Source organism: Microcaecilia unicolor, chromosome 5 (genome assembly GCF_901765095.1).
Source record: "Microcaecilia unicolor chromosome 5, aMicUni1.1, whole genome shotgun sequence".
Taxonomy (NCBI): Eukaryota; Metazoa; Chordata; class Amphibia; order Gymnophiona; family Siphonopidae; genus Microcaecilia; species Microcaecilia unicolor.
In genome coordinates this window covers 231,134,612-231,161,473 of record NC_044035.1, presented here as the reverse complement: position 1 = coordinate 231,161,473, position 26,862 = coordinate 231,134,612, and the positions used below count along the sequence as shown (strand labels likewise).

General features: G+C 44.6%; 1 protein-coding gene across 1 annotated transcript in view; it reads left to right on the top strand.

The window, feature by feature from the left end:
* The first annotated feature begins 7,030 nt into the window (after nucleotides 1-7,030).
* Nucleotides 7,031-26,862, top strand: part of ATP1B1 (ATPase Na+/K+ transporting subunit beta 1) — a 204,621-nt gene continuing 184,789 nt past the window's right edge. Inside the window, exons 1-2 of the mRNA XM_030203851.1 lie at nucleotides 7,031-7,269; nucleotides 26,441-26,569. Of these exons, the coding sequence (XP_030059711.1) occupies nucleotides 7,170-7,269; nucleotides 26,441-26,569 (229 nt within the window). The 5' untranslated portion in view covers nucleotides 7,031-7,169. The remainder of the gene's footprint in view (nucleotides 7,270-26,440; nucleotides 26,570-26,862) is intronic.

Genomic DNA, 26,862 nt, shown 5'->3' with positions numbered 1-26,862 from the left:
AAATGAGCTGCTCGCTGTTACAGACCTGCCAAGTCTCCCTCATTCAGCGGGAGACTCCCACTTTGGCGGGTCATCTCCCGCTCTTCGCCATGCCACTAAAACACACGGTGGTAGCTCCCTCTTCCTGGCACTGCTACTTCTCCTGTTGAGCAGCAGCGGCCGCAACCAAAAAAAGAAATAAAAAAACAAACGCGGGGCTGCAGCAGCCTTCAGGCATTGGCTGTCGCTCTGCAGCCGCTCCTTTCTCCTCTCTCTGCCCTGGAGCAGGAAGTTGAGATCGACTTCTTGCTACGCTTCTCCAGGGACAGAAAGAGAGAGGAGCAGCTGTAGAGCCGACAGCCAATGCCTGAAGGCTGCCTGTGGCACCGCACTTGCTTTTAAAATTTTTTGTTAGCTCTTTTTTTAGTTTGTCACAGCCGCTGCTGCTCAACAGGAGAAGCAACAGTGACCAGGAAACGAATATCGGGTGGAAGGTGGAGCGGTAGGCAAGAGGTAAAATAGAGAGAGTGAGAAGATGGGGAGAAAGGAGGGGAGATGGAGAAGGGCTGGAGAAAGAGAAGCTGCTGGAGATAAGGATGGGGAGAAAGGGGGATCCTGGCTGAGAGCAGAAAGAGGGAAGATGCTGGAAGGAAGGGTAGGAAAGAAACAGAAGATGTTGAAGGATAGGGAGAAAGAGGGGGGACATGATGAATGTAAAAGGGTAGAGAGACACTGGATGGAAAGAAGGGGATAGAGAGAGAGACACTGGATGGAAGGATTGGGAGAGGGGTAGACAAATGGAAGGATAGGGAGAGAAAGAGAGAAAATGGATGGAAGGATAGGGAGAGAAGAGGGGAGATGGATGAAAGGATTCAGAGAGAAAGGGGATAGGCTAGAAGGATGTGGAGAGAGACGGGACAATGAACAGAAAAGGGTAGAAGATAGGGAGACACTGGATAGAAGGGGGGGAGAGAGACACTAGATGGAAGGATCAGGAGAGAGAGTAGATGGGTGGAAGGATGGGGAGAAAGAGAAGACGCTGGATGGAAGGATAGGGAGAAAAAGAGGAGATGCTGGATGGAAGGATGCAAAAAGAAAGAGGGGAGACACTGGAAGGATGGGAAGAGAAAGAGGAGAGTTGCTGGATGGAAAAAGGGAGAGGACAGAGTAGTGAAAGACTGAAGAACAAGAGGAAGGGGCATGGGGAGAACAAGGGTGAGGAAAAGATGAAAAGCCATAGGTAGATGAAGTAAAAAGAAGGAAATTAAAGAATGACTAGTAAGATTGAATTAAATCTGGACAGAGAGGAGAGGCAGAAAAATATTGAAGAAAACAAAGAAAAGGGAGAGAAAAATGACAAATGGACAGGAAACCTGGCAAAAGAGTTAAGAGAAGACGAAGGAAAACAGAATCAAGAGACTGGGAGCAACACATTTAGAAAAAGTAAATGGCCAGACAACAAAGGTAAAGAAAATAATTTTATTTTAAATTTAGGATAAAATAATGTGGTAGCTGTATTGATAAAGATTAATAAATGCAAATAAAACACAAAATAGAAAATAAGGTGATACCTTAACTGATTTTAAAACATTTTTGATTAGCTTTCAGAGACCAACACTTCCTTCCTCTGGTCAGGAGGGCATACCATAACAGAATTATACTGACCTGAGGCAGGAGGTTTCGGCCTCTGAGAGCTAATTGAAAAGGGTATTAGGCTATTAAATAAAATATTTTCTGAAATGGCCGTGGGTTTGCAGTGTGCCAGGGTTGGGGCCATGTAGAGTGGGTGGAGCCAATGTGGTTGGGGCTAGGGGCGTGTACTATAATCTCCCTTTCAAAAATTGGGATCCCTTGGCAGCTCTGCTGTTAGCTCATTTGCATGAGATTTCCTTCCTAGGGGGTGAAGCCAGTCGGTCAGCTGAGCATGCACAGAGCAGCCAAGTGTTAAGCATGGCTGCTCTGCGCATGCCAAAGACAGCTTCATACACGCAGCAAGCTGCGTGTATAATAGCCACCTACAGCTTTTTTTTTGTTTACCTTGATCCTGTTTAAAATGCTTCTGCAAGATGCTTCCTGTAGCCATGCTTCACCTCCTTTCCCAGTAAGGTTCCAATATCAATTGCTACAGGAGTGCCTAGCAATCACAGGGCAATTTGCAATTTTGAAACAGTGACTGATAAAGGAAATTGCATGCAAATGAGATGCATGGAAATTCTGCCATCAGCTCGGTAAGGAAAGTGCTTAGTGCGTGTGAATAGCAGTCTCTCCGTAAGCGTTGGTGTTCTGCTCATGCACTTCCACCTTCAAAGCTTGGCTTTCTTTCCACTCCTATGGTGCCTGTGACCAGCTAAAACACAGAAAAAGTGTTTGTGTGTTTAAGCCATAAAATCTTGTTTATTGCATTTAGAAGGCTATTGCAAAACAGTTGCGGCAACTTGTGCAGGGCTAAGTTTACAAAATTTTCAAAGACAATGCTTGTTCATTAATTGTTTGCTCAGTTGAAGTGGGTTTTTTTTTGGGGGGGTGTATTTTTTTTGTTTTGTTTACATTTGCTAGCCCTTGTCTGCTGAGGGGGCTGGGCAATTTAACACAACTGCTCTACACAATCCAGCAAATTGTAGGGCAAGTAGACTGCTCCACCAAGTCATCCCCATACAATAACTGCTCCAGACCTGCTGGAAAATTTTGCTCATTAAGGTAGGCGCTCAGTGTACGTAAATGTCTGTGCATTGCTCGGAATACTCATTTTAATACCAATGAGCTTGTTGTAATACATTTGCATAAGGTTAGCAGTAGCCGCTACAGCAAACAGTAAAAGGGACGTGGAATCCCTTTGTGCATTAGATGTTAAATAACATTTGCTTTAAACATTGCAAGCACGGTAAGCTCTGTGCATCAGGCCCTGAATGGAATCTGGCGTTAAACCTGGAAATTCAATGTTGGGCCACATCCAGACTCTGGCATTAAATTTCCAGGTATAGAGAGTCGGCTAAAACGTAGCCAAATATGGCACTTAACCGGCTATGATGAATCGCATAAAGATAAGACTGAATTTTATGTGGTCCTTATACAATTATCATAACTGGTTAAGTTCCGAATATTGGCATGTAATAGGTTAAGTGCCTACTCCACCCATGGAACACCCCCCCAAAATAGCTGGTTTTGGCTTCAGTGCTAACTGGGCATTTTCAGCGACATTATCTGGTTAAGGCCAAGCCTCAGTGGCTTGGATCTAGCATACCCATCTTGGAGGCAATGCTGATGGCTGGTGAAGGCGGTTAGCTTAGCGGACTTCAAAAAAAGGTTGGACAGCTTCCTGGAGGAAAAGGCCTTAGAATGTTATTGAATGGACGAGGGAATAATACACTATTTCTAGGATGGGCGGGACAAATTGCTTGTTCTTTGGCTGCTGTCGGTGACAGGGTGCTAGGCTCGATGGACCCTTGGTCTGTCCCAGCATGGTGATGCTTATGTACTTAAGCATTAGTAATGAAGAATGTGACCAGTATTCTGTCTATAGAAAATCACTCCCTGGAAGATCTAGTGGTGGGGAATCAAGGTGAGGCAAGTTGGCTCCCTAGTTTGGGAGAGAAGCCCGCCAGTGGAATATCCGCACAAGCAAGAGGGGAGGTTGGGTCAGTGCAGCCTATGAAGAGTCCAGGAGCAAAGCATTCTGGTCAAGCTTGCAGCTGTTACATTAGATTCCATTTGGTCAGCTTTAATGTTCCTGGAAGATGCAATTTCTGTGTGATTTCGTCAAACTGACACTTCTGTTACTGAATTTGAAGGTGGACACTTGAGAAATCATGGGACAAATTGGGAAAGGAAGCGTCTTTGGATAAGATACTGTTGCTATTCATTCTCAATTGGAAAAACTTGAAAATCTTGCTAGATACTTGAATTTGAGATTTATAAATTTTCCAATATCATCTTTACAATCACCAGCTTCTTTATTTAGAAAATATTGTATAGAAATGTCTGTTTCATAAAATGCTATGTCACTGGCATCTAAGCTTATTTATTTGCCTTAAAATAAAAATGCTCAGCTGGAGTGGCTGAGAATATAGAGCAGTCTGAACCTTGGAAGATATCTTAAATCTTACTCAAGTTCTGAAGGACTCTTCTGGTTACAGTATTTTAGTTCTGGAGCCAGAAAAAAAAATTGGTTATTGAAATTGTACTTCCAGAATAAAGAAAATTTGTTTATGGATCATAAGATCTGGGTTTTTCCAGTATTTTACTCAAAATAAATGTAAACAATTCCTTTCCATGTGTCCTGAGTGGAGACTCTGGGGAGCAACATTGTTTTTGTATTCCTTGTAAATGTTTAATAAGGAAAGATGATGTTGATATATTTTCTAAGATCCTAAGCAACTAAGAAGGCTCAATGGGATCTCTGTATCTGTATAATCTTAGGCAAGTGATCTATAATGATGGTTTGGTGTCAAAGAATACAAGTAGGCAGCGATCTACAAAATCCAGCAGGGAGCAAAAAGAAGCAGATCACAAAAAAATATACATATATGAATGTCCAATTTATTCACCACTAAAATAATAATATATAGTTAACAGCTGTGTCTGGCTTTTAACTATTATATATTATATTGGGTGATCAGTTGATTTTAGGTGTCCACATGTTTTCTATAAGCTATTCCTCTTTCTGAGTTGAGTTCCGCCTCCTCCTCCCCCCTTTTTTGATACTGTGGGCTATAGAGTCGTTTGTTTCCTGTTTTCTTGTATTTCTTTACTTATTTATTGTTGTTTGATCTACATCATGATTCAAGTTGTTTTTACTTTAATTTATTAAAAGTATCATAAAAATGAAAAAAAAACCATTAAAAATATGCGGGAAATATTCAGACATGGTGGCAAGCGTATTCAAAACAGTGACCACACTGTTTAAAAAAATAGCATATATATTCAGCCTGCTGTCTGGATCGGCAGCATTGAACATAAATAGAAAGGTCTCACTGCCAGAAGCTATACATATACCCCTGAATTCTATAGAATTTGCTAAAAATTGTGCATGCAAATTTGGGCATATGCAATAACGAGCTAATTGGCACTGATAATTGGAATAACAAGCAATTATGAGATCTAATTAGATTACCTAAAATATACATGCATAGTGTTTGGTAAGTTATGCATATAAGTGGGAGCCCTGCCTATGACTCACCCATGTTCCACCCTTATGAACAACCTACTGGCAAATGTGCACTAATAAATTAAGCAAGTACTTGCAGAATAGCGCTTAGGCAGAATTTTTACATTTACATATGCATGTATAAAACATTTATATACGTAATGGAGTGAATTCTATATATGGTGCCAAAAAACTTGGCGTTGAGAAAAGCACTCTTCTATAAGCTATGCTCAGTGTTGTGTCTGGTTTATAGCCTTATGCAGGAATCACACCTAACTTTAGGTGCAGCCATTTGCATCGTCTGAAATGGGGTGCAAATATACATGCCTACATTAGGTGTGTATCCCTGTTATTTATTTATTTATGAACATTTATACCCCACTTTTTCCTACTTGAGCAGACTCAAAGTGGCTTACAATGCACATTCTACAACAATGCATGTTAATTTTTGGGAACGTCCCTGTTCCACCCTTGTTCCATCCATGTGCCTCCCATTTCCACACCCCTTTTCCAGATCACATGTAAAAGTTAAGTGCAGATCCTGTGTCTAAATTTATGTGCGAAAATTCCAATTAAATGTAATTAGTGCCAATAATTGCTTTTAAAAAACAATTATTGGCACTAATTAGCTTATTCAATTAAATTGCACATGCAAATTGGGCATGCCCCCCACATTTATGTGTGCAATGTTTGGTGACTTTTATAGGCTTAGGGAAATGTGCACATAAATGTGGCCACCTAGGTTATAGAATTGCCTTTTATACATTTAGTAAAGTTGCTTAAATAGGGCTGTTTGCATTAAACCACATAGTTAAATGATAGCAACTGACTGTAGCTGTTATGAGGGAATTCTGTAAAGGTGTGCTTAAAGGAAAATGAATTAACAAAAGAGAAAAATGAAAATAGGAAATAAAAATTAAAGAAAGTGAAAGGAACTGAATAGGAATCAGAAAATGGTAAGAATAAGGTAGCAAGCAATACAAAGCTATGGAAATTGAATTTGAATGAATGAGGTGTTAATAATTAACTTTTAAGGAAATGGATTATAATGGTCACATTTTTTTTAATTTAACCTTTTTGTAGAGTTACTGTTAATGCCCTCATTTCCTTATTACATGTCTAGATATTGCACAAAGGGAATTTTCCAAATATTTTTATTGCAAGAAGGGGATTAGTAGAGGCTATCACAGTACAATGAAAATCATCCAGTCCCTTTCACCAGTGCTCCTCCTTGGCAGCTATTTGTTTTATAAATTATTTGTCCTTTACAGCGGTCACAACTCCAGTTTCCGCCAAGAGGAGACGGAATAAGGTGGGGAGTGATCACTAAAGGACAGAGCCCCAGCAGCAGCAGTAAACATCCTGCCTGTGGCTTTTTGCTGCCAAGCGGTGTGTGTGCTCAAGGCTTCAGGTTTCAAAGAGGCGGAGGGACACATCGTGGCTCTCCCTTCACTGTCTGGGTTCTGTTGCCGTCGATTGCAGCTGGAATTGGAGTACTCCAGGTCCTTCATGCAGTAAAGCTCGAAGGTCGGATCTGGGGCTCTGCGGCAGCACCTGCTGTCCTTGCTGGGGCATCACGTTCCCCACTCCTTCCCTGCAGCTATTGGACGAGGAGCTCTGGGAAGGCGTGACTTGCTAGCAAGAGGAAAGCGATATATACAGCGGGAAGTGAGTGTTTGGATCTTGCCGGGTTCAGCTTTGTCTGTACGGGGCCAGCCCTTAACATCACCTCCACCTCCTGCTTTCCGCCAGCCACCTCCTGTTACAGCCCGTAGGAGCAACCTGAGAGTAAGAAATCGCCTATCTACCAAGAACAGGAGCAGATCAGAAGGAAAAGAAATCTAAATATAGTGTATGTATCTATCTGCATATACCACAAAGCACCTACACTGCTGAATCACCAAGCATTCTGACTCCCAAGACAAAGTGCACAGGATTGTCGTTGATACTGAAATCTATACAAAGTTGATTACTTTTTAAAAAAATATTTTTTTTTTTTGGCAAAGAAGAGGACTTATATACAGTCACAAACCGGACACATTGGAAAATGGCACGAGAAAAAACAAAGGACAACGACGGAAGTTGGAAGAAATTTGTCTGGAATTCAGAAAAAAAGGAGTTTTTGGGCAGGACCGGGGGTAGCTGGTGTAAGTATTATTGCAGTTATGTGCGTGTGCGGTCCCAATTTCTTTGCTGGATGAGGAAGTGAACGTGCATTTTGTTTCAATAAAAGTTTGTTAAAATAGCACCCAAATAGGTGTGTATGTGGTCGTGACGAGGAGAAAGGAGGTTGTCAGGGCACCTTTTAGTGCAGTATTTCCTTTCCTTGGTTTTGATCGCAAGAGGACGTGTCCTTGTAGTGTTCATTTTGGAAATGCGGTATTAGAGGTGTTGTGGGGGATATGAGCCGTAGTTCTTGAAGATGTCGATAGGTTAGGGGGTCTGAGTTATGTAAAATACTATAGAGGTAGACAGTACGATTTGGTGTAACAGTTGTCCATTACGATATCAACCAAAACATGTAGGTCAATAACATTTTTTTTTATTTAAAGCATTTGTGCTGCCTGCTTCCTTTATTGTGGGGGTTGCTTTTCACTTTGCCTGGAAGGCTTCTTTCGTTGCAGAAACGGGCTGCGTATAAAAGAAAAAGGTCATTTTGAAGGACATTGATGCAGCCAATCTATATGAGCGAGAGACCTTGGAGGAGGGGACACCATACATGCCATCATCACCCAAACCAGATAACAGAGGCATAGATGCCTTGGAGAGTATGATGCGGGAATAGAAATAAAGAGCTCCTTATTAAGGCGCAGGATTATATTTGCAAAGGGAAAGTGACGTCCTCTGCCTCTTCGATGATTTAGTATATTAAACAACCGATAGGATCAGGGAGGGAAGGCAATGGTTAATAATGCATCACAGCTCAAGGTTAGTCAAGGTGACAATTTAGTCCCAGGCAAGGCAAGGCACACACAGGGGTTGGAGAGGCAACCTGAAAAGCCAGGACCTCATACTTTGAGTTCCTATGCGGCATCCTTGCGTTTTCCTCCTAAATTTGGAAGCGGGGTGGGAGGGGGTCGGTACCCTTACTGGAGGAGAGGAGAAAGTCGAGCCGGCGGGTCCTTGAAGGGCTGTCGCCTAGCAACTGCTGTAACTTGAGCGAGGCCGGAGCCGCGCAATGGATACGGCTCTGTAGGAAGATCCTAGCCGCCTCCCTTTATATAGGTACCCAGGATACAGCCGTTGACCCCTAGCGGCTCGCGACAGGCCCTTGACTCGTGCATTCTTCGCGCGACGCCTAATAACATTCGGTGTAAAGCGGGGAACGGGCTTTGCTGGGTCTGGATTCCCTTGCGTCCTGTTCTTCAAACTGAGCCATGTAAATCCTCTCAGCATTTTCCCTAGTCAGGTATTTTATTAATAATGGACAAGTCTTCTGCCCCTTTTCCCTTAAGAGGATTGCTTGTTGTTTTGATCTTTAGGGGCAATGTCATCTTGTAAAAGTTTCTCCCTCGACCAGAAAATGCTAGAAGGGGTGACGACTATCACTTTTTAAGTGAAGTGGCAAAGGTAAAAAACCACATCATAAATACCTTAAATTGAAGTATAATGGACTGAAATAATAAAACTGAAAAGGTGTACTCCTTCCATAGACATTTCCACAATGTTTGTGTGTGAGACTGAAAATGAGCTGTGGTGTGAAATAAGAGAGGGTTTTTGTGTGAGTGTTTGAGAAGAGTGTGTCATGCTGATTTCCATCTGTCCTTTTCCAGCTCTGGTCAAGAGTAATTTTGTAACAGGGCACTTGATCAGTAGGCACATAGGCACCTATGATATGTTTATTTTATAAAGGCAACATATGTGCTTATGTTTTATTTTTTAAATAGGTTTCCCCCCCCCCCCCAAAAAAAAAAATACTGTACAGGTTTACAGGTGCCTAGAGACCAGTGTTACTTGTCTGCCTAAATTTGGACAGATACATGCGTATTTTATAACATATATGCATATTTTACAACTTTCCAGCTCCACTCAATGCCCGTTGCTGGCACATACGAATAAAAGTATGCAGTATGCCTCAGAGGGTGTACTTTTATGCATGTATAGCCCTAGAGAATTTTATAAGGCTTTTTTTATGTGAAACATTTTACATTGTAAAAAAAAAAGCACATTGAATGACTCCCTTTATGTGTAAATTCTGTGACAGAAAAAAAAAGCATATGGGAAAAGATGCAATCTCAGTGCATCTTATATAGTTCGTATCTATAGCTGCTTGTCTGATGCTGTGGAACTTTACTAGATTTAGTAAATCCGGTGTGGAAAAAATTATGCATTGAGCGCTATTCTATGATGGGTAGCCGCACTTTATAGAATAGCACCTAAGTGCCTAATCCGTGCCTAACTTAAGGCACCTGCATTTATGCCTACTGAAACCAGGTGTAAATGCTGGCACCTAAATTAGATGCAGATTGGGTGTATTCATAAAAATGTGCATAACTTATAGGATTGCTCCCGAAATGCCCCCTTTAAATTACATGCTATAGGAGTTACGCGCACAATGTTATAGAATGTATAGAATATGATGTGCGCATAACTCCCAGTTAAGGCCAGTTAACGTCAGTGATTGCTTGTTAGCCACCAATTATTGGCACTGATGAACTGATTAATCAATCAAATTGTGCAGGCAAATCAGCAGTGCGCGCTGATTTGCATGCATAACTTTAGTTGCCATATATAGAATCCAGGGGATAGGGCCAGAGTCAGTAAAATGGTGCTCAAAAAGTGACGCCAGAAAAAAAATTGGTGCTCAGCGCTATTCTTTAAAGGGTTATCCATGCTGAGCGCCTTTTATAGAATAGAATATAGCGCTGATTTCCACACTCAAATTTGCTGAAACCAGGTGTAATTCATGGCACCCAATTTGAGGGTTGCATCTCTGATATTCTGTAATACTGTGCAAAAAGTTTGGAATGATCCTAACCAACCCATGACCCATCCCTTTTGAGTTTTCCTATAGGATTTGGACGATCATTGTTATAGAATAACGCACAACCAGATGCTGCGCAAATCCTAATTGGTACCAATTAATTACTACTATAAACTACTATAAATCACTCTATAGCGCTACCATCGTATGCAGCGCTTTACAATTGAACATGAAGAAGACAGTCCCTGCTCAAAAGAACTGACAATCTAAATCATGTCAATAATTGATTGTTAGCCCACAATTATTGCCATTTATTGGCTCATTAAGCAGATCTCAGGATCCGCCCAAAGTATAGCTTGTAATTTTGGGCGACCTTTTCAGAATCAAGGGACTACGTTTCAAATTACGCACGGAGTTGAAGAACATAGATGAAAATTAGCATCACCATATCAGCATCTATAGATTTCCTATAAAGATCACCCCCAAAAAACATTATAGTATGCTTTTTGTTCACTAATAGTAGAGTAGATTGCAGTTAGTTTAGGCATCCTTTTCTTAAGCTGCGGCAAGAAATGGCCATAGTGCACCCATATGCAGGTCATCCCACACCCTAAGGCTGTTTTTACTGCAGCTATAAAATGTCTTTTTTCTGTTTCCTTTCTGGCAATGTGCTAATGTTGCCATTAGTGAGGAGCTGTTTAAAAAAATTACCATGGCAGCACTTAACCACACCTATTTTGTAGGAGGTAAGGACGCTTGTGTTTTCCATTTGCTAACCAGTTAGCATATAGTAACTTAGATATACTAACTGATGAGCGCAGGCATGTCCACCTCTTCACTCTGACACAGCCTCTCCAAAAAAAGAAATATGAAAAATCTTTATTGCATGACTTAGCAGTGCACACATGGCAAAAGTAATGCGGAATGCTCTAGCCTGTCCTGCGTTAGGCCCTATTACTGTGTTAGGAGTGCATTAGCGCCTAATGCAGCTTAGTAAAAGGGCCCCTTAGTTTATTTAGTCTTGATAGAAATCAAACCAGTGAAGATTTAAAAAATGCTTTCTATAAAAGTATTTTACATGATCATGCAAACAAAGCCAGAATTGTAAAAGGTGAGGTCAGCTTTGGTTTAAAAACTCTTGGACGTGCCTTCTGCGCCTTAATCCTTACCTTTGCAAACTGACTGAATGAAGATGTGCGTCTCCTGTTTGATTGTCAGCAGGTGTTCTCACAGAAAAAGAAACAACATGAATAAATAATAGGCCATAGTGTGCTTAAATCTACTTTACCTTTGGCACAGGGTTTTCTAATGGCGTTTTTGGTGGGTTACTTGCATCTCCTGTGAGTGAGGCACTGGAAAATTTTCCAAATCTCCCTGACGTCACAGTTTCCAGCACTGACTGGTACAATACAGAGCCTGCCTAGCTCAGAGAATACACACCCAGCACGATGGTGTATACACTACCCTGGGTATCAAAGGTTAACAAACTATTCTCTCCTTGTCAGGCATAGACTTTGTTATTGCCCCTCACATTCTTATTCTGTGATTGGCTGAGGCTACTTCCTTAAAAAGCACAACAAAAAAACAACAAACCCAATGCTAGGCAGGCAGTGATTCTCACTGTTAATTTTACAAGTTGTGGTTCCAGACTCCAAAATGTAATTGCTTGAAAATACAGCTCTAAGTCAACCCAACCTTTCTTTGACAGAATTCATTGGGCCTGTGTAATGATTTGCACAGAGTTGCATAGTGTTAAGACTTTCCTTTGCTGTGGCTGGCACCACCCATTACTGTGTAGTTTAATCAGTTTAGATAATTCATACAAACTAGCAACTGACACTTTACTACAACAGTTCTTTCCCCTTGAACCATATCAGTTTCTGAGTAATTTCGTATTTCACCACCAAAATCTTTCAGCTGTGTATTCAGCTGCTAGAGCAAATACATTTTCAGCTTCTCTTGTCATATGCCTTTAGTTTTTATTTCACTTTGCGAAGGTTAGAAGAAAGTGTGCCTGTGACATTTTTGGCAAACTAGGTGTGGCTATGCTGCTGCAAGCTAGATATGTCAAACATAAATTGGTAAATATAAACAAAACATAAAACAGACTGGGATGGGCCATTTCGGCCTTGGGCCTCATATAGTAAACTAATGAAAAATGTTCAAGTTAGTACCCATTTTAGCTATGGGATGCAAATGAGCTCTGCCTCCTGGCTCATATGAATCCATAGATGAATTTCCATTAAATTGTTTATGTTTCCAGCTGTGGCACCGGTGCCCAAAATCTTTTTATAAAAAGGTTCACCTTAACGGAGGGACGGAATTTAAAAGGACCTTATGGCTCGATCCAGAGACCACCCTCAGGGGTCCTCTGATTCCCCTGGTGGGCTAGGCCACCCCAACTCCTCAGCCTTGATTTGGAGCATAAATGTTTGGGAAAAAAAGGTTCCTGGAGCCCCCTGTGCATGTCGTTATCTCAAGCCCCTGTCGATCTAATGGGTTCTCAAATCCTGTTCTGACCCATTTAGGTCCCACCCATTCAAACAACTCTTAGTCTGGGCCAGTTCCACCAACCATCCAGCCAGGCCCTTACTTACCCTAGGGATCCATAAGATAAGGAGTGATTCCTACTTACTCCTGTCCTGGCGGTTACCATTGTCAAATGGTGGCCACCTGAACACTAAAGTATTTAGTATACTGCCTCTAGTTGATAGTACCAAAAGGTACTAGTGCTACCACTAGGGATCAGATGGCATCATTTGATAATCTCTAAAACAAATCTCAAACACTATTCAATTTCCTATATTATAGATGATATCAATCATAGCAAACGACACATCTCTTAGTAGCTACATTTTATTCTCTTAAACGGGGTCAAACCGGGAGAAACATCGCTGCTGAACATTGTTAAAAGCTAAGTAGCTAAGTAGTATCAAACATTAATTGTATATAAAAATATGGGATTGTTATTCCATGAAGAAGAATTTAAATAGTTTTAAATTGAACATAAAATAACAAAAAAAAAGAAGAAAAAATTGAAAAGAAAATTAAGATCATACACTGGTTGATCAATGAAGAACGGGTGGTCCACTAATGTAATACTGGGGGTTTCCCCAGATGGAGAAGGTGATTAAAGAACTCTGAGATCCCCGTTTAAGAGATAATATGTAGCTACTAAGAGATGTTGTCGTTTGCTATGATTGATATCATCTATAAATATAGGAAATTGAATAGTGTTTGAGATTTGTTTTAGAGTTTGTATTTATCTCCACACTAGAAGATAAGGTCTCTTTAATTTGATTGATCATTTTGATAATGGCAGCCTCCAGGGTAAGTGTAAATGGGAATTGCTCTTGCCCCCAACATTTCCCAGACTTCAAGGATGAGTTGAGCTCAGCTCAGAGAGGGATTGGAGGTAGGCTGGTGTACACTTTTTGTTGGCAGGGCAGGGCCTAAAGGGCATGGATATTCTGGTGGGTAGCGTTTTCCATTTATGCCTTGAGTTGGGGCGGGAGGGGGTGTGTGCAGGGTGTATTAGACCACTAGGGGCTTGAGATTGTCCAGACAGAGGAGTCCTTGGGGGAACCCATTGTCTTAAAGGTTTATGCCCAGGCAGAAGGGTCACTAGATTGAAAGTCCCCCTGGGTGGGCGTAGAACCTCTAAATCAGGCCATGACAACTTTTAAGTCCTGCTGCTGCTATGTGAAAGGGGGGGGGGGGTTCTTAAGTTACAAAAAAATAACTAAGTCCCACAAAGTATTGTTTACATGCTTGTTTTCAATATCTTTGGCATTAGTGAGTTTCTTTGCATGGATTTGCATTGTAGCAGCTCATTAATAGCAATTTTAAGTAAACGTTGCACAAAGCGAGCTTCACACAAAAGTTCATTACTGCATACTGAACTTTTGTGAAGTGAGTTTGAAAAAGTCAAGTTTGTGTGAAAATTTGCACAAATAATGCCCGGAAACATAGGAAAATATCAAATTTTAGACATTTTGCACTATTTTTCACATGAAGTGGATTTTTAGGAAGTCACTTCACACTATATACAACGAGACCCTTTGGGGTGCACCCAGTTATAGAATTGTCTTTTTTTAAATCTGCTGTCATCTATGTTTCTGTAAATACAAAGAAGGGGGAAAAGACATGGGGTAGAGGGGTTAAAAAAGGGGCTTTGTGGCAGCTTATAATTTTCATACTTTTTTATGCCAGAACACAATAAGATTTTGAAGGGAAAAGTAAACAAAAGGCAATCTGGAAATTCAGTCAATAGTTGGAGAGAAAGAGTCAAAATGCTTGCATAGGGATAATTTGAAAATAATAACTATTACTGATGCTTTAAAATATATGAAAAATGTACAACTGCCTTGATGATATTCGGCAACAATTAAGAGCAATTATTTGACTTAAACCCCTCACATGATTTCAGTGGCAAAACTATCCAAATTTTTTTTAGCATAGCAACTTGTCTTTTCCTTAACTCATGGATCAACCTCAATAGAAGAAATCATTGAAATTGCATTCTCAAAAAATTGGTAATACATTTTATATAGAATGTACAAACGTTTGTTCATACTGCTATAAACATATGCACTTAAAATCCAATATCATATTAAGAAGGTGAATGAGGGAATCTAACACAATAAAGATAATCTCATAAATCATTCTCTAAGACATAAGCATAGACCATGCAAGTAATGCCACAGTCCACGTGGAGGGGCATATTGACGGTCGGCCCAAGTTTTCCTGAGGGTGTCCTCGCAGGATGTCCCCCGCGAAGGGGCGGGGACCCCGTATTTATCGAAACAATATGGGCGGGCCCATCTTTTGTTTTGATAATATGGTCGGGGACGCCCAAAATCTCAACATTTAGGTCGATCTTAGAGATGGTCGCCCTTAGGTCGTCCTTAGAGATGGTCGGCCCCGTGTTTCGCGATAATGGAAACCGAGGATACCCATCTCAAAACGACCAAATCCAACTCATTTGGTTGTGGGAGGAGCCAGCATTCGTAGTGCACTGGTCCCCACTGGGCACCCTAGGGGCACTGCAGTGGACTAAATGATGCACTAACTGAATGGAAAAAGCTCTTCCCTTACCGATCCCTTAGCATTTTGGAAAGGAACGGGCATGCATGAAGGAAATCGCATGCAAATGAGCTGCTCATTGTTAGCTCATTTGCAAACGATTTCCTTCCTAAGGAGGGGAAGCCAGTGCAGAATAGCCAAGCGTTATACGTGCCTGCTCTGCGCATGCCAAAGATGGCTTCATACACGCAGACAAGCTGCCGTGTATAATAGCCGTCTACACCTTAAAAAAACACAAGTCCAAGTGAAAATGTCCAAGTGCTCGTCAGGGACGTCTTTTTTTTTTTGAGTATGGGTGAAGGATGTCCAGGTGTAGGTGCCTTTGCTATGCCTCTGTCCCTGCGACGGGACGTCCAAAATGTGGATGTTTCTGTGAGAAGGATGTCCATGCCTTTGCAATGCCTATGACACCCCCTTTATTTATTTATTTGGATTTTGGATCACAAGTAGCAGCAGTGGGATTTGAACTGGCCACCTCTGGATGCAAGTACAGTGCTCTAACCACTAGGCCACTCCTCTACAGTTCCTTGAAATTTGGCCGTCCCTGTGGGGGGGGGGAGTTCAGGACGTCCAAAATGTTTGAAAGAAGGACATCCATGCCTTCGCTATGCCTCCGCTGACACACACACAGGGTGGGAGGGGTTAGTAACCACTGGGGGAGTCAGGGGAGGTCATCCCCGATTCCCTCCGGTGGTCATCTGGTCAGTTTGGGCCCTTTTGAGGCTCGGTCGTAAGAAAAAAATGGACCAAGTAAAGTCAGCCAAGTGCTTGTCAGGGACGCCCTTCTTTTTTCCATTATCGCTCGAGGATACCCATCTGTTAGGCACGCCCCAGTCTCGCCTTTGCTACGCCTCCGACGCCCCCCCCCCCCCGGGAACTTTGGTCGTCCCCGCGACGGGAAGCAGTTGGGGTTGCCCCAAATCGGCTTTCGATTTGTGTCGAAAGATGGGCGCCTTTCTCTTTCGAAAATAGCCTGAAAGTGATGTGCTTCAAAATTCAGTGCCTCAAATTAGCTTGAAACAAGCCAGAGTCTCATTTATTCAGGAATATCCAGCAGCAAAACCTCCAAGGATAGGTCTATATTCAAGAGCCCATGAGGAATAACACTTCCTCCTCTTTCATACTCCAAAGATAAAGATTTCACCAAATCTTCTGTTCCTTGTCATCAAGCAGATGAAGCCATTACGTATGGGTTATGTCCATCAACCAGCAGGGGAGATAGAGAGCACTCAAACTTTCACAGTGCCCTCTTGGCCAGCTAGCTCCACTGCCTCTTCAGTATTCTCTATCTCCCCTAGCAGGGTGGCTGCAGCTTGTTCGAGCTCCAGAAAAATCTGCCGGGAGGTGGTTCCTGGCTTGCCAGTTGTTAACCGGGGTGTTGGAGGCTATAGCAGCCTCACTTTAAAGGCACATAGGTTAGCCCTTTCCCTGCCTTACCCATACCTCCGTGGATGTGGACATATTGCCTTGCTTTCCCTGGCCTTACCCACCAACAGTGGATGCAGGCATATAGGTTCGCCCTTTCCCTGCCTTTCCCACTCATCTGAGCCTCCGGAGTCTTCAATACCTCTGCTTTCCTCACAGCTTAAAAAAAAAAAAAAAAAAGTCGCGTCGCGTTTTAAACGCAGAGACGCTGGAACAGAGGTTTTTGACCTGATTTTCAGCAGGATCGTAGTTGTACACTAGATCCTTTGAGGTAAGAGTGTTTTCCAACTCCTCCGGGGTGGGCCCGCGATCGGGGCGATTTTGGCGCGAAACCGCCATCTTGGATTTTACAGCCGTTTTTCGGCGATGGCTGCGGACAATGTAAAGCGCTGTTCCACTTGTGGCAAGCGCAAATCAGCAGCAGGGCTCTGTAAATCGTGCTGTATTGGCGTAGGAGCCGGCCCGAGCATGGCGAGCGATGTTTCTTCCCGCTCTGAGCTGGCAGCGGGCGCCATTTTGCTTACACCACATGGCGCGGCCTCCGTGGACACGGAGAGACCTGAGCCGGGTGGGGCACCTCGAGATGAGGTTATTTCAGGAGTGGCTAGCACCGGACAGGATTTGGGTGCCCAGGGTGAGATTTTCTCCCCGGATTTTGTGCTTTTGCTGCATAAAGCATACATGATGAAAGAGCCCTTCTTCAAGGGTCGCCTGAGGCTCCTCTGATTGCCCCCCCCGATGGATTCTGGCCTGGGACTGCCCAGTGAGGCTTTTTTCCCCGGATGCTTGGCCTAAAGATAAGCGCAGAAGGGTTAATTCCCCTTCAGATTGTGGTGCAACCTTCCCCCCCTTAGTCGGGGTGTGAGGATTCGGAGAACTCTGACAGACGTTCTTGGTCTGAGGAACCAGAGTCAGGTGCGGATTTACCACAGGATCTGGATGATCCCTCCGCGGTGAGGATTTTCCACCGTGATGAGCTGCCAGCACTTATTTCAGATACCCTGCAGGCCCTCTCGATTAAAGATCCTGACAGTGGCATGGCCTCCTCGGGTAATCCCAGGATGGCTAGTACCAAGAAAGCTGCTCGGGCCTTCCCTTTGCATGACTCCATCCTAGAGCTTGTTTCGGCTCAGTGGGCTGACCCCGAAGGACCTTTGAGAGTTTCCAGGGCTATGGGGCAGTTATACCCTCTGCGTGAGGGACATATGGCTCGTTTTCAAATGCCTACAGTGGATGCCCTAGTCACTGCGGTGACAAAGAGAACTACCCTCCCTGTTGAAGGAGGTGTTGCCCTGAAGGATGCTCAAGACCGTAGGCTGGAAACAGCATTGAAACGGTCCTTTGAAATTGCAGGTCTCACTGTTCGGGCGTCTGCATGCAGCTGTTATGCTGTTAGAGCCTGCCTAGCTTGGCTGCAACAGGCAGTGGCTCAGCCCGGAGATGGAGCGGAGCCCTTCTTGGATGTGGCTCCGCGGATGGAGGTGGCCTTGTCCTTTCTGGCTGATGCCCTTTATGACCTTGTCAGAGCTTCGGCTAAACAAATGGCAGTAGCAGTGGCTACGACACTGGGCAGCGGACATGGCCTCTAAGCAAAGGGTTGGTGAAGTTGCCTTTTCAAGGACTTCTCCTATTGGTGAGGAGTTGGAGAAAATTGTGAAAGGCCTGGGTGATCCAAAACCCCAGCGCTTGCCCGAAGATAGGCAGAGGCCTTCCTCTAAGGGCCAGGCGGTCCACTCCTCGTACAGTCCTCGCTTCCGTGAAGCTAGAAGGTACCGCCCGGGGCGTTCTGCTGGGTTCACTTCACGTGCCCGTGGTCAGCAGAGGAACTCCTTTCGCTCGGACAAGCGTTCCGCAGCCAGTGGCTCAAGACCAGGAGTTCAGGGGCGACCCTCTCAATGATGGTGCGCCGGCCCTCTCCTCGATGCCTGTCATCGGAGGATGGCTTTCCCTCTTTGTCGAGGAGTGGGCCAAGATTTCCTCAGATCAGTGGGTTCTGGACCTGATCAGAGATGGGTACAGAATAGAATTCACCGCCCCAGTAAGAGACGTGTTTGTGGAGTCCCGATGCGGTTCTGCCGTCAAACGGGCGGCGGTGGGAGGAGACTTTACAAGGTCTGATTCAGTTAGGGGCAGTGACCCCGGTGCCTCCCGCCGAGCAAGGCTGCGGCCGATACTCCATCTACTTTGTGGTGCCTGCGAAAAGGTGGGTCCTTTCGCCCTATTCTGGACTTAAAAGAAGTGAACAAGTCCCTGAGAGTGCGGCATTTCCACATGGAATCCCTGCGCTCCGTCATTGCGGCGGTACAGCCAGGAGAGTTTCTCACGTCTCTAGACCTGAAAGAAGCTTACTTGCACATACCGATTTGGCCCCCGCACCAGAAGTTTCTGAGGTTTGCGGTGTTGGGAAAACATTTCCAGTTCAGGGCCTTGCCTTTTGGCCTCGCCACAGCTCCCCGAACCTTTTCGAAGGTAATGGTGGTAGTAGCTGCTTTTCTCAGGCGAGAAGGTATCAGGGTTCACCCGTACCTAGACGACTGGCTCATCAGAGCAGACTCTGCAACAGAGAGCTTACAAGCTACAGCCAGAGTGGTCTCAGTACTGCAATCTCTAGGCTCGGTCGTCAATATGGCCAAAAGTCACCTGTCCCCTTCACAATCTCTAGAGTTTTTGGGGGCCAGGTTCGACACAGTCTCGGGCTATGTGTTCCTACCCGAGCTAAGGCGGTGCAAGCTTCAGAATCAGGTCCGTCTGCTCCTGAGGATGCCCCACCCGCGAGCTTGGGACATTGTCCAGCTGCTGGGATCGATGACAGCCACGATGGAAGTGGTACCCTGGGCGAGAGCGCACCTGAGACCTCTACAGTATTCCCTACTCTGGAGATCGTCTCCTTTTTCTCAGGATTTCCAATGCAGACTTACTTGGCTCCCTGCGGCCCGACTCAGCATGGAGTGGTGGCTCTCGGACAGCATGCTGCGGCGAGGAATGCCGCTGACGCTCCCCATTTGGTGCCTGGAGGTAACAGATGCCAGCCTGAAGGGCTGGGGCGCACACTGCAAGGGGAAGCATGCCCAGGGTCTATGGACACCTGAGGAGTCGGAGTGGTCAATCAACCGCCTAGAGTTGAAAGCGGTGTTTCAGGCACTTCTGGCCTTTCAAGTGACCCTGGAAGGATTGGCTGTCAGAGTGATGTCGGACAACACGACAACGGTGGCCTATATAAATCGACAAGGCGGAACAAGGTGCAGAGCACTAGCCGCGCAGGCCGAACTGATTTGCCACTGGGCCGAGCTGCATCTTCAGTGTCTGTCGGCAGCTCATATTGCAGGTCAGAGCAATGTGGTGCAGGCCGATTATCTGAGCAGGCATCAGATCGATCCAGCAGAATGGAATCTGGCAGACGAAGTTTTCCTGCAGATCTGTGCCAAATGGGGCAAGCCCGTGATGGATCTAATGGCGACAAGTGCCAATACTAAAGTCCCGTGCTTCTTCAGCAGACGGAGAGATCCTCGCTCGGCGGGGTTGGATGCCTTGGCTCAACCCTGGCCTCTGGGTCTACTTTATGTGTTTCCCCCATGGCCCTTGATAGGGCGCCTGCTCTTGCGGATTCGGCTGCACCCAGGAGAAGTGGTCCTCATCGCCCCGGATTGGCCAAGGAGACCTTGGTATGCAGACCTCCGACAGATGCTCCTGGAGGCTCCTCTGCCGTTACCTCTGGTACTGAACCTGTTGACTCAGGGACCGGTAGCCATGGAGGACGCCAGGCGCTTTGGTCTTACGGCATGGCTATTGAGAGGGCGCAATTGAGGGATAAAGGTTATTCCAATAAAGTTATTTCCACTCTCCTGCAAGCCCGCAAGCGGTCCACTTCCGTGGCTTATGCCAGGATTTGGTGCCTGTTTGAGTCTTGGTGTGCTTCCAGAGCCATTGCTCCAATGCGGGCTCCTGTCTCGCCGATTCTGGACTTTTTGCAGGAAGGTGTACAAAAAGGCTTGGCCTATAATTCCCTGCGGGTGCAGGTGGCAGCTTTGGCCTCCCTTCGTGGTAATGTGGAAGGCGTGTCTTTGGCTGCTCACCCAGATGTGGCACGGTTTCTTAGAGGGGTGCTTCGGCTCCGACCTCCAGTGCGAGCACCCTGTCCAGCTTGGAACCTGGGGCTAGTTTTGAAAGCCCTGAGGCATCTCCTTTTGAGCCGCTTCGGTGAGCATCGGAGAAAGATTTGACACTGAAGGCCGTTTTTCTGGTGGCCATTACCTCGGCGAGACGGGTGTCAGAGCTCCAGGCGCTGTCCTGTAGAGACCCATTTCTGCAATTTTCAGAGTCCGGAGTCACGGTTCGGACCGTGCCTTCCTTTATGCCTAAGGTGGTGTCAGCCTTTCACCTAAACCAGCCTATTTTCTTGCCCTCTTTTTCAGAGGAAGAGTTTCCAGAATCTTTTGGGCAGCTGCACCTTTTGGATGTGCGCAGGACTCTGCTGCAGTATCTGCGAGTTACTAACTCTTTCAGGACTTCTGATCATCTGTTTGTTTTGCTATCCGGTTCTCGCAGAGGGTCTCCAGCGTCTAAAGCCACTATTGCCCGCTGGCTCAAAGAAACTATCTTTTCAGCTTATCTGCTGGCCGGCAGGGTTCTGCCTGTAGCCTTTAAGGCACATTCTACTAGAGCGATTTCTTCCTCTTGGGCTGAAACTGGAGCACTCTCTCTTCAAGAGATATGCAGTGCAGCAACATGGGCTTCTAAGCTCTCCTTTGCCCGACATTACAGGCTGGATGTGGCTGCCAGGAGGGATGCGCGTTTTGGTGCACAAGTGCTAGCGCGTGGTGTGGCTTGTTCCCACCCTATCTAGGGATTGCTTTGTTACATCCCATACGTAATGGCTTCATCTGCTTGATGACAAGGAAGGGAAAATTAGGTTCTTACCTTGGTAATTTTCTTTCCTTTAGTCATAGCAGATGAAGCCATGAGCCCTCCCTGTATGATTGTCTGTATGCTGTGAATCTGTTTTTTCAGGTTCTGTTCTAATTTCCTGAAGTTCCTTCCTTGGGAGAAAGTTGGAAAACAATCTTCAGGATTCATGTTCAGTTTAAATTTAGGAGGATGTGTTCATTCCCTCCAGCATGTTTTTTTTTTGAGGATGTGTTGATTCTCTCCAGGAGGTGCGTGTGTTCCCCTCCAGTTCTATAAATAGGAGGATGAGTTCATTCCCTCCAGTGTGTTGGGAGGATGTGTGATTCCCTCCAGGAGGCGCGGGTGTTCCCCTCCACTTATACAATAAGGAGGATGAGTTTATTCCCTCCAGGAGTATGTGCATTCCCTCCTTTATGAGTTCATGCCCTTGTGATGGGCCATCGTTCGCTGTGAGGAGAGCTCTTGTGATTCCCATTGCGGTTTGCCATACTGCTTTGGAAGCTTCAAATACTGGAGGCAGTGGAGCTAGCTGGCCAAGAGGGCACTGTGAAAGTTTGAGTGCTCTCTATCTCCCCTGCTGGTTGATGGACATAACCCATACGTAATGGCTTCATCTGCTATGACTAAAGGAAAGAAAATTACCAAGGTAAGAACCTAATTTTCCCTTATCAGCGATAAAATTCTCAGCTTAAAGTTCTCTGGAGGACACCTATTTAGTAAGTGATAAGGGCTCACAAGCTAACCCCACAGTAATCGGGCAGCATGCGGCAATGTGGCCGCATTGCCGGTTACAGCTGGGAATGCCCCTGCAGTAGAAAATTATTTTTTACCACGGGAAACTGTGTGTGCCAACTTCAGAACTACCGCCGGGATCCCGTGCTACCCCTTTCTAAAAGGGCCTCTTACCCCCTGTTTACTAAGCCGCATTAGCAGCTGACGCCATTCAATGTGAATAGTGCTGTGTTGGCATTAGCACATGGCAGCCGCTAATACAACTTAGTAAACAGGGAAGTTAGTGTCTCCAAAGGATTAGTCTATACTTCAACATCTACCAGGAGGTGGAGATAGAGAGCAAATTAGAAGTTTGCCACATAAGACTGCTGGTACACTAGGGCCCCGATGCTCAGAAGCAAACAAGGGCACTAGAGGCCATTAGTGCCAGACTAGAACCCACATTTGCCGGCACATGATGTTCAGAGGCCCCCTACCACGATGATCAATGAGCGTGCCAAATGATAGCACCAATAGCATTAAAATTAGATTTAAATGATGTCATTTTGTATTTTCTGCGATGCATGGAGAACAGCGCCCTGAAGAAAGGTGCCTCTAATGCAGAATACCTAATGCCAGCTTGGAGCTCACATTATGGTTCAATGCACTGCTTTGATCATCAGGGCAGCCTGCTACATCTGCCCACCCTGTTACAATAGAAGGGAATTTTGAGCTCAGGGTGCCATCCACAAGCAAAAATAAAATAAAATAAAAACTCCCAAATCTAAAGTTTTTTTTTTCTGTTTTCTCAAACACAAGAGCAGGACTAGATCATAGAAACCAGTCAGGAGAAGGAGCTGAGCCTCAGAATGAAGGCAAGAGGAAGAGATCAAAAAATTGCTCAAAAACACTCAACAGTGCGAGTATATCTTGCTATAGCTGGTGCCAGCACTTCTCCTTCTTCCCTCCTCCTTCTTCTGGCGTTTTGGTCATGCGCTGAAGAGCTCTGCTTAACGCACAACTCTTCAGCGCAGGCGCAGGCACCATCCTTCCCCTAACTTTGAAAAAGCTCCCTAATGCTCATGTCATTAGCGCTGAGCATCAGGGAGCTGTGTTGCAGCACTGTTGTGGTGGCATTTTTCAGTTTTGAGCATCTGGGCCTGGGTTCCATTCAGTGTCTCTGTATCTCCTGTAGGCAGTAGAATTTTGCTGTGCAGCTCTGTCTCAGGTTCCTGTGGTGGCTCCTGTTTTCTTTCTGAGGTTCATTTTTTTTTTAAGTCACTGCCCTCTGTCAAAAACTGAAGGAACTTGAGCACTCTAAATAAAAGGTATATAAGAATATGGGAACACTAACTAGGCATTTTCAGAGAACCTAACACACTGGTGCACCACCCTGATGCTGTTCGCTGGCTCCCACACTGAGAACAACATTTAACCAACTGTGCAACCATAAGTAAAATTGAATAATTCACCACAGTGATTTCTGGTCCCAAGCACAAAGCACTGCAGTAAAATTCCTTGGCACAGATTACTCCCCAAATAAAGTCTCCTGCCTAACCTAACCACTACAGTGGCAGTCCTTGACCATGGCTAACAGATTGTGGCTCCTTCTTGAACCTGTATTTCTGCATCCGAGCCTGGCCACTATGTGTTGCTGCTGAGAAATGGCTGTTACTCCCTTTCTTAAGGGGTTGTGAACACTGCTTCCACAGCACTCCTAGCCCTGTTTGGCTTGGGGATCCAGGGTCACTGCTGCCACTAGGTGGACTGGATGTTCACCTAGGGTGGCAGCATTTGGGGGGGGGAGGGGAGGGGGGTGCAAGGAAAGCATCCTCTCATCTCCCTTTCCCTGCCTTGGCTCCCTAGCCAGCACCTTCCCTCTCTTATTTTCCCTTGCCACCTCCTTTTTCCATCCCTACCTCTTGAGCTTCTCCAGAGATATTCAGGGCCAGCGTAAGGACTTCCATTGGGAAGAGATTTTGAAGCCCTCCACTTACTGGGTTTGACCAGCTGATTGCATGAGACAGTCTGTTGTCAGCACAGTTGTGACATGGATCCTTTTTAGAAGCTTGTGTACTTATAAAAATGGCTTTCTGTTGTTAGGGAGCTTCTGTTTTTCTGCTTTCATGCCATATTTCGTGGAAGTATATTTTTTAATAAGCATGCTACTCGCTTGCCTTCAGAGCATCTATTGTGCATTGCACTGTAACAGTTGGGACAAGTGCTGCTGATTTACAGAAGAAAAACTAGCAGATATTCTAGAAAAGAGAATCCAAAGTGGACCTTAAATAATGAGTCAATTATGTATAAACTGATTTATACCTAAGTTATACCTATTTGCTATACTGCATTAATGCAATAACATGTATTAAAGTATTGTGGTATTAACTATGAATTAGAACACATTATTATGCAATAATAGTAATGCATTGGTCTTACCTCTGATCTACAAAATAAATTGGAAATTATATTAAACCATGCAATTTGCAGTAAGTCAAGCGCTGTAGTAAGCTTTTGTGAGAGCATCAACAGGCTGATGCATCTGCCGATATCTTAGTTCCAAACCTCCCCCCAGTCTCCTTAAAAGCCTATCTGAACCGGAATATAACTCCTGTCCCCCACAGTAAAGTCCATCCTCCTAATGTTTTGTTTCCTTTCCTATCCTTTAAGAGCTTTGAGAATGGTTTTGAGCCTCCAGGTCTCTGCCTGATAAATAAGCCCTTTGGTTCTAGTATTTTGAATAAATTGCATGAAAAAATAATCGGAGAAAGGCCTGGGTTTTGGCTTTTGGCCTTTTGGTACTAGCCCAAGCAAGGCAAGAAACCTGGAGTGGAGGAGTAGCCTGGTGGTTAGGGCACAGGGTTGACAACCAGGGAAGCTGCTCTTTATGATCTTGGGCAAGTCAGTAAACCCTCCATTGCCTCAGGGGTCATAGTAACATAGTAGATGACGGCAGAAAACGACCAGCACGGTCCATCTAGTCTGCCCATGATAAACTCATATGTGTATACCTTACCTTGATTTGTACCTGTCTTTTTCAGGGCACAGACCGTATAAGTCTGTCCAGCAGTATTTCCCGCCTCCCAACCACCAGTCCCGCCTCCCATCACCGGCTCTGGCACAGACCCCGTATAAGTCTGCCCTCCCCTATCCTAGCCTCTCAACCACCAACCCCTCTTCACCCCGCCACCCAATTTCAGCTAAGCTTCTGTGGATCCATTCCTTCTGCACAGGATTCCTTTATGCCTATCCCACGCATGTTTGAATTCCGTTACCGTTTTCATCTCCACCACCTCCCGCGGGAGGGTCCTTTTACTAATCTGCTGCAGCTTTAAATGGCATACCATGGGACACGCTCAGGCATCCTACAGTAAGTGCAAAATGTGCGTGTGCCAACAAATTTATTCAATTTTTTTGAGGGGGCATTTCTGGGGGTTCCTGCAGTAATCAGCGCAGCTACCTTACCATGTGCTAATAGCATGTGAGCCCTCACCGCCTACAGATGGGTGGCAGTAAGAGCACATGCATTAATAGTAATATTAGCACATGCCATTAATACAAGAAATGGACATTTTACGGCTGCGGTAAAAATGTCCTTAGCATACCCTTACACAGCTGTAAAATGGCCCTTTTTCTGTGTCTTGTATTAATGGCCATGCGCTAATGTTACCCTGTTTGGTTTTTCCTGCACGTTAAGGGCACTTTTTTACCTCAGCTTAGTAAAAGGACCCCTTAGACAGGGACCCCTTAGTGTTCCTGAATGTTGCTCATTATGAGCTACTAAAGAAAAAGGTGTGAGCTAAACCAAAATTAGTAAATAATTACCTTAGATTTAGGGACTGACAGGGCTGAGATAAATGGTGGAGGTGTGGTGTTCAGGCTGACTTTGAGGATAACAAGGTTCCTCATGACATGAAGGAGGCTGATCTGGGATCATTGGCTAGTCATCAAAATGCTGTCTTCCTGGGAAAAGGCAGAAGAACTTGTAAGATGCCAGACACACATTCTCAGCAGATACACTGTGCTGGTTGTCTGAAACAAACAATTTCATCTCATTATCACTTTTAACTACATACTACTTATTACTGATAATCTGTAGCTAAGTGTCTGCTGCAGCCCACAGTTGTAAACAGATGTCAGCTATTCCTTTTATCAGGTCTGTCCATGATCAGGTCTCTAATGTATACCTTCATTTTTGTTAGTTTGGCACAGTGACTTGACTGCACCATTACCTGGAAGGTTACCTTTTCATTCTTTTCTCCTTGCAGTTAAGATCCTCTTGTTTTATGTGATTTTCTATGGTTGCCTAGCTGGAATATTCATCGGGACCATCCGTGTAATGCTGCTTACCGTCAGTGATTTTGAACCAAAATATCAGGATCGAGTAGCACCACCAGGTAAACAGAAAATTTTATCATTTGTTTTTGAGTGCTGATTGGATGACAGATGCAGCATAGATGTTATACTGAGTTTTTATTGAATATTTTCACATAGCATCCAGGCTGAAGCTTTGTTACTTGTATCATATTTTCTTTGAGTAAATTAATTTTCTGTCACTAGGAATCTTTTGCCTCCTGTCTCTTATGAGGAAAAAGAGGGATGTTTGGGGGTCAAGAGACATTTCACTGGTAAGGTAAAACTGGGGTTCTTTACTAAAACGTAGCTCGAGTTATCTGCAGCAGGGCCCATT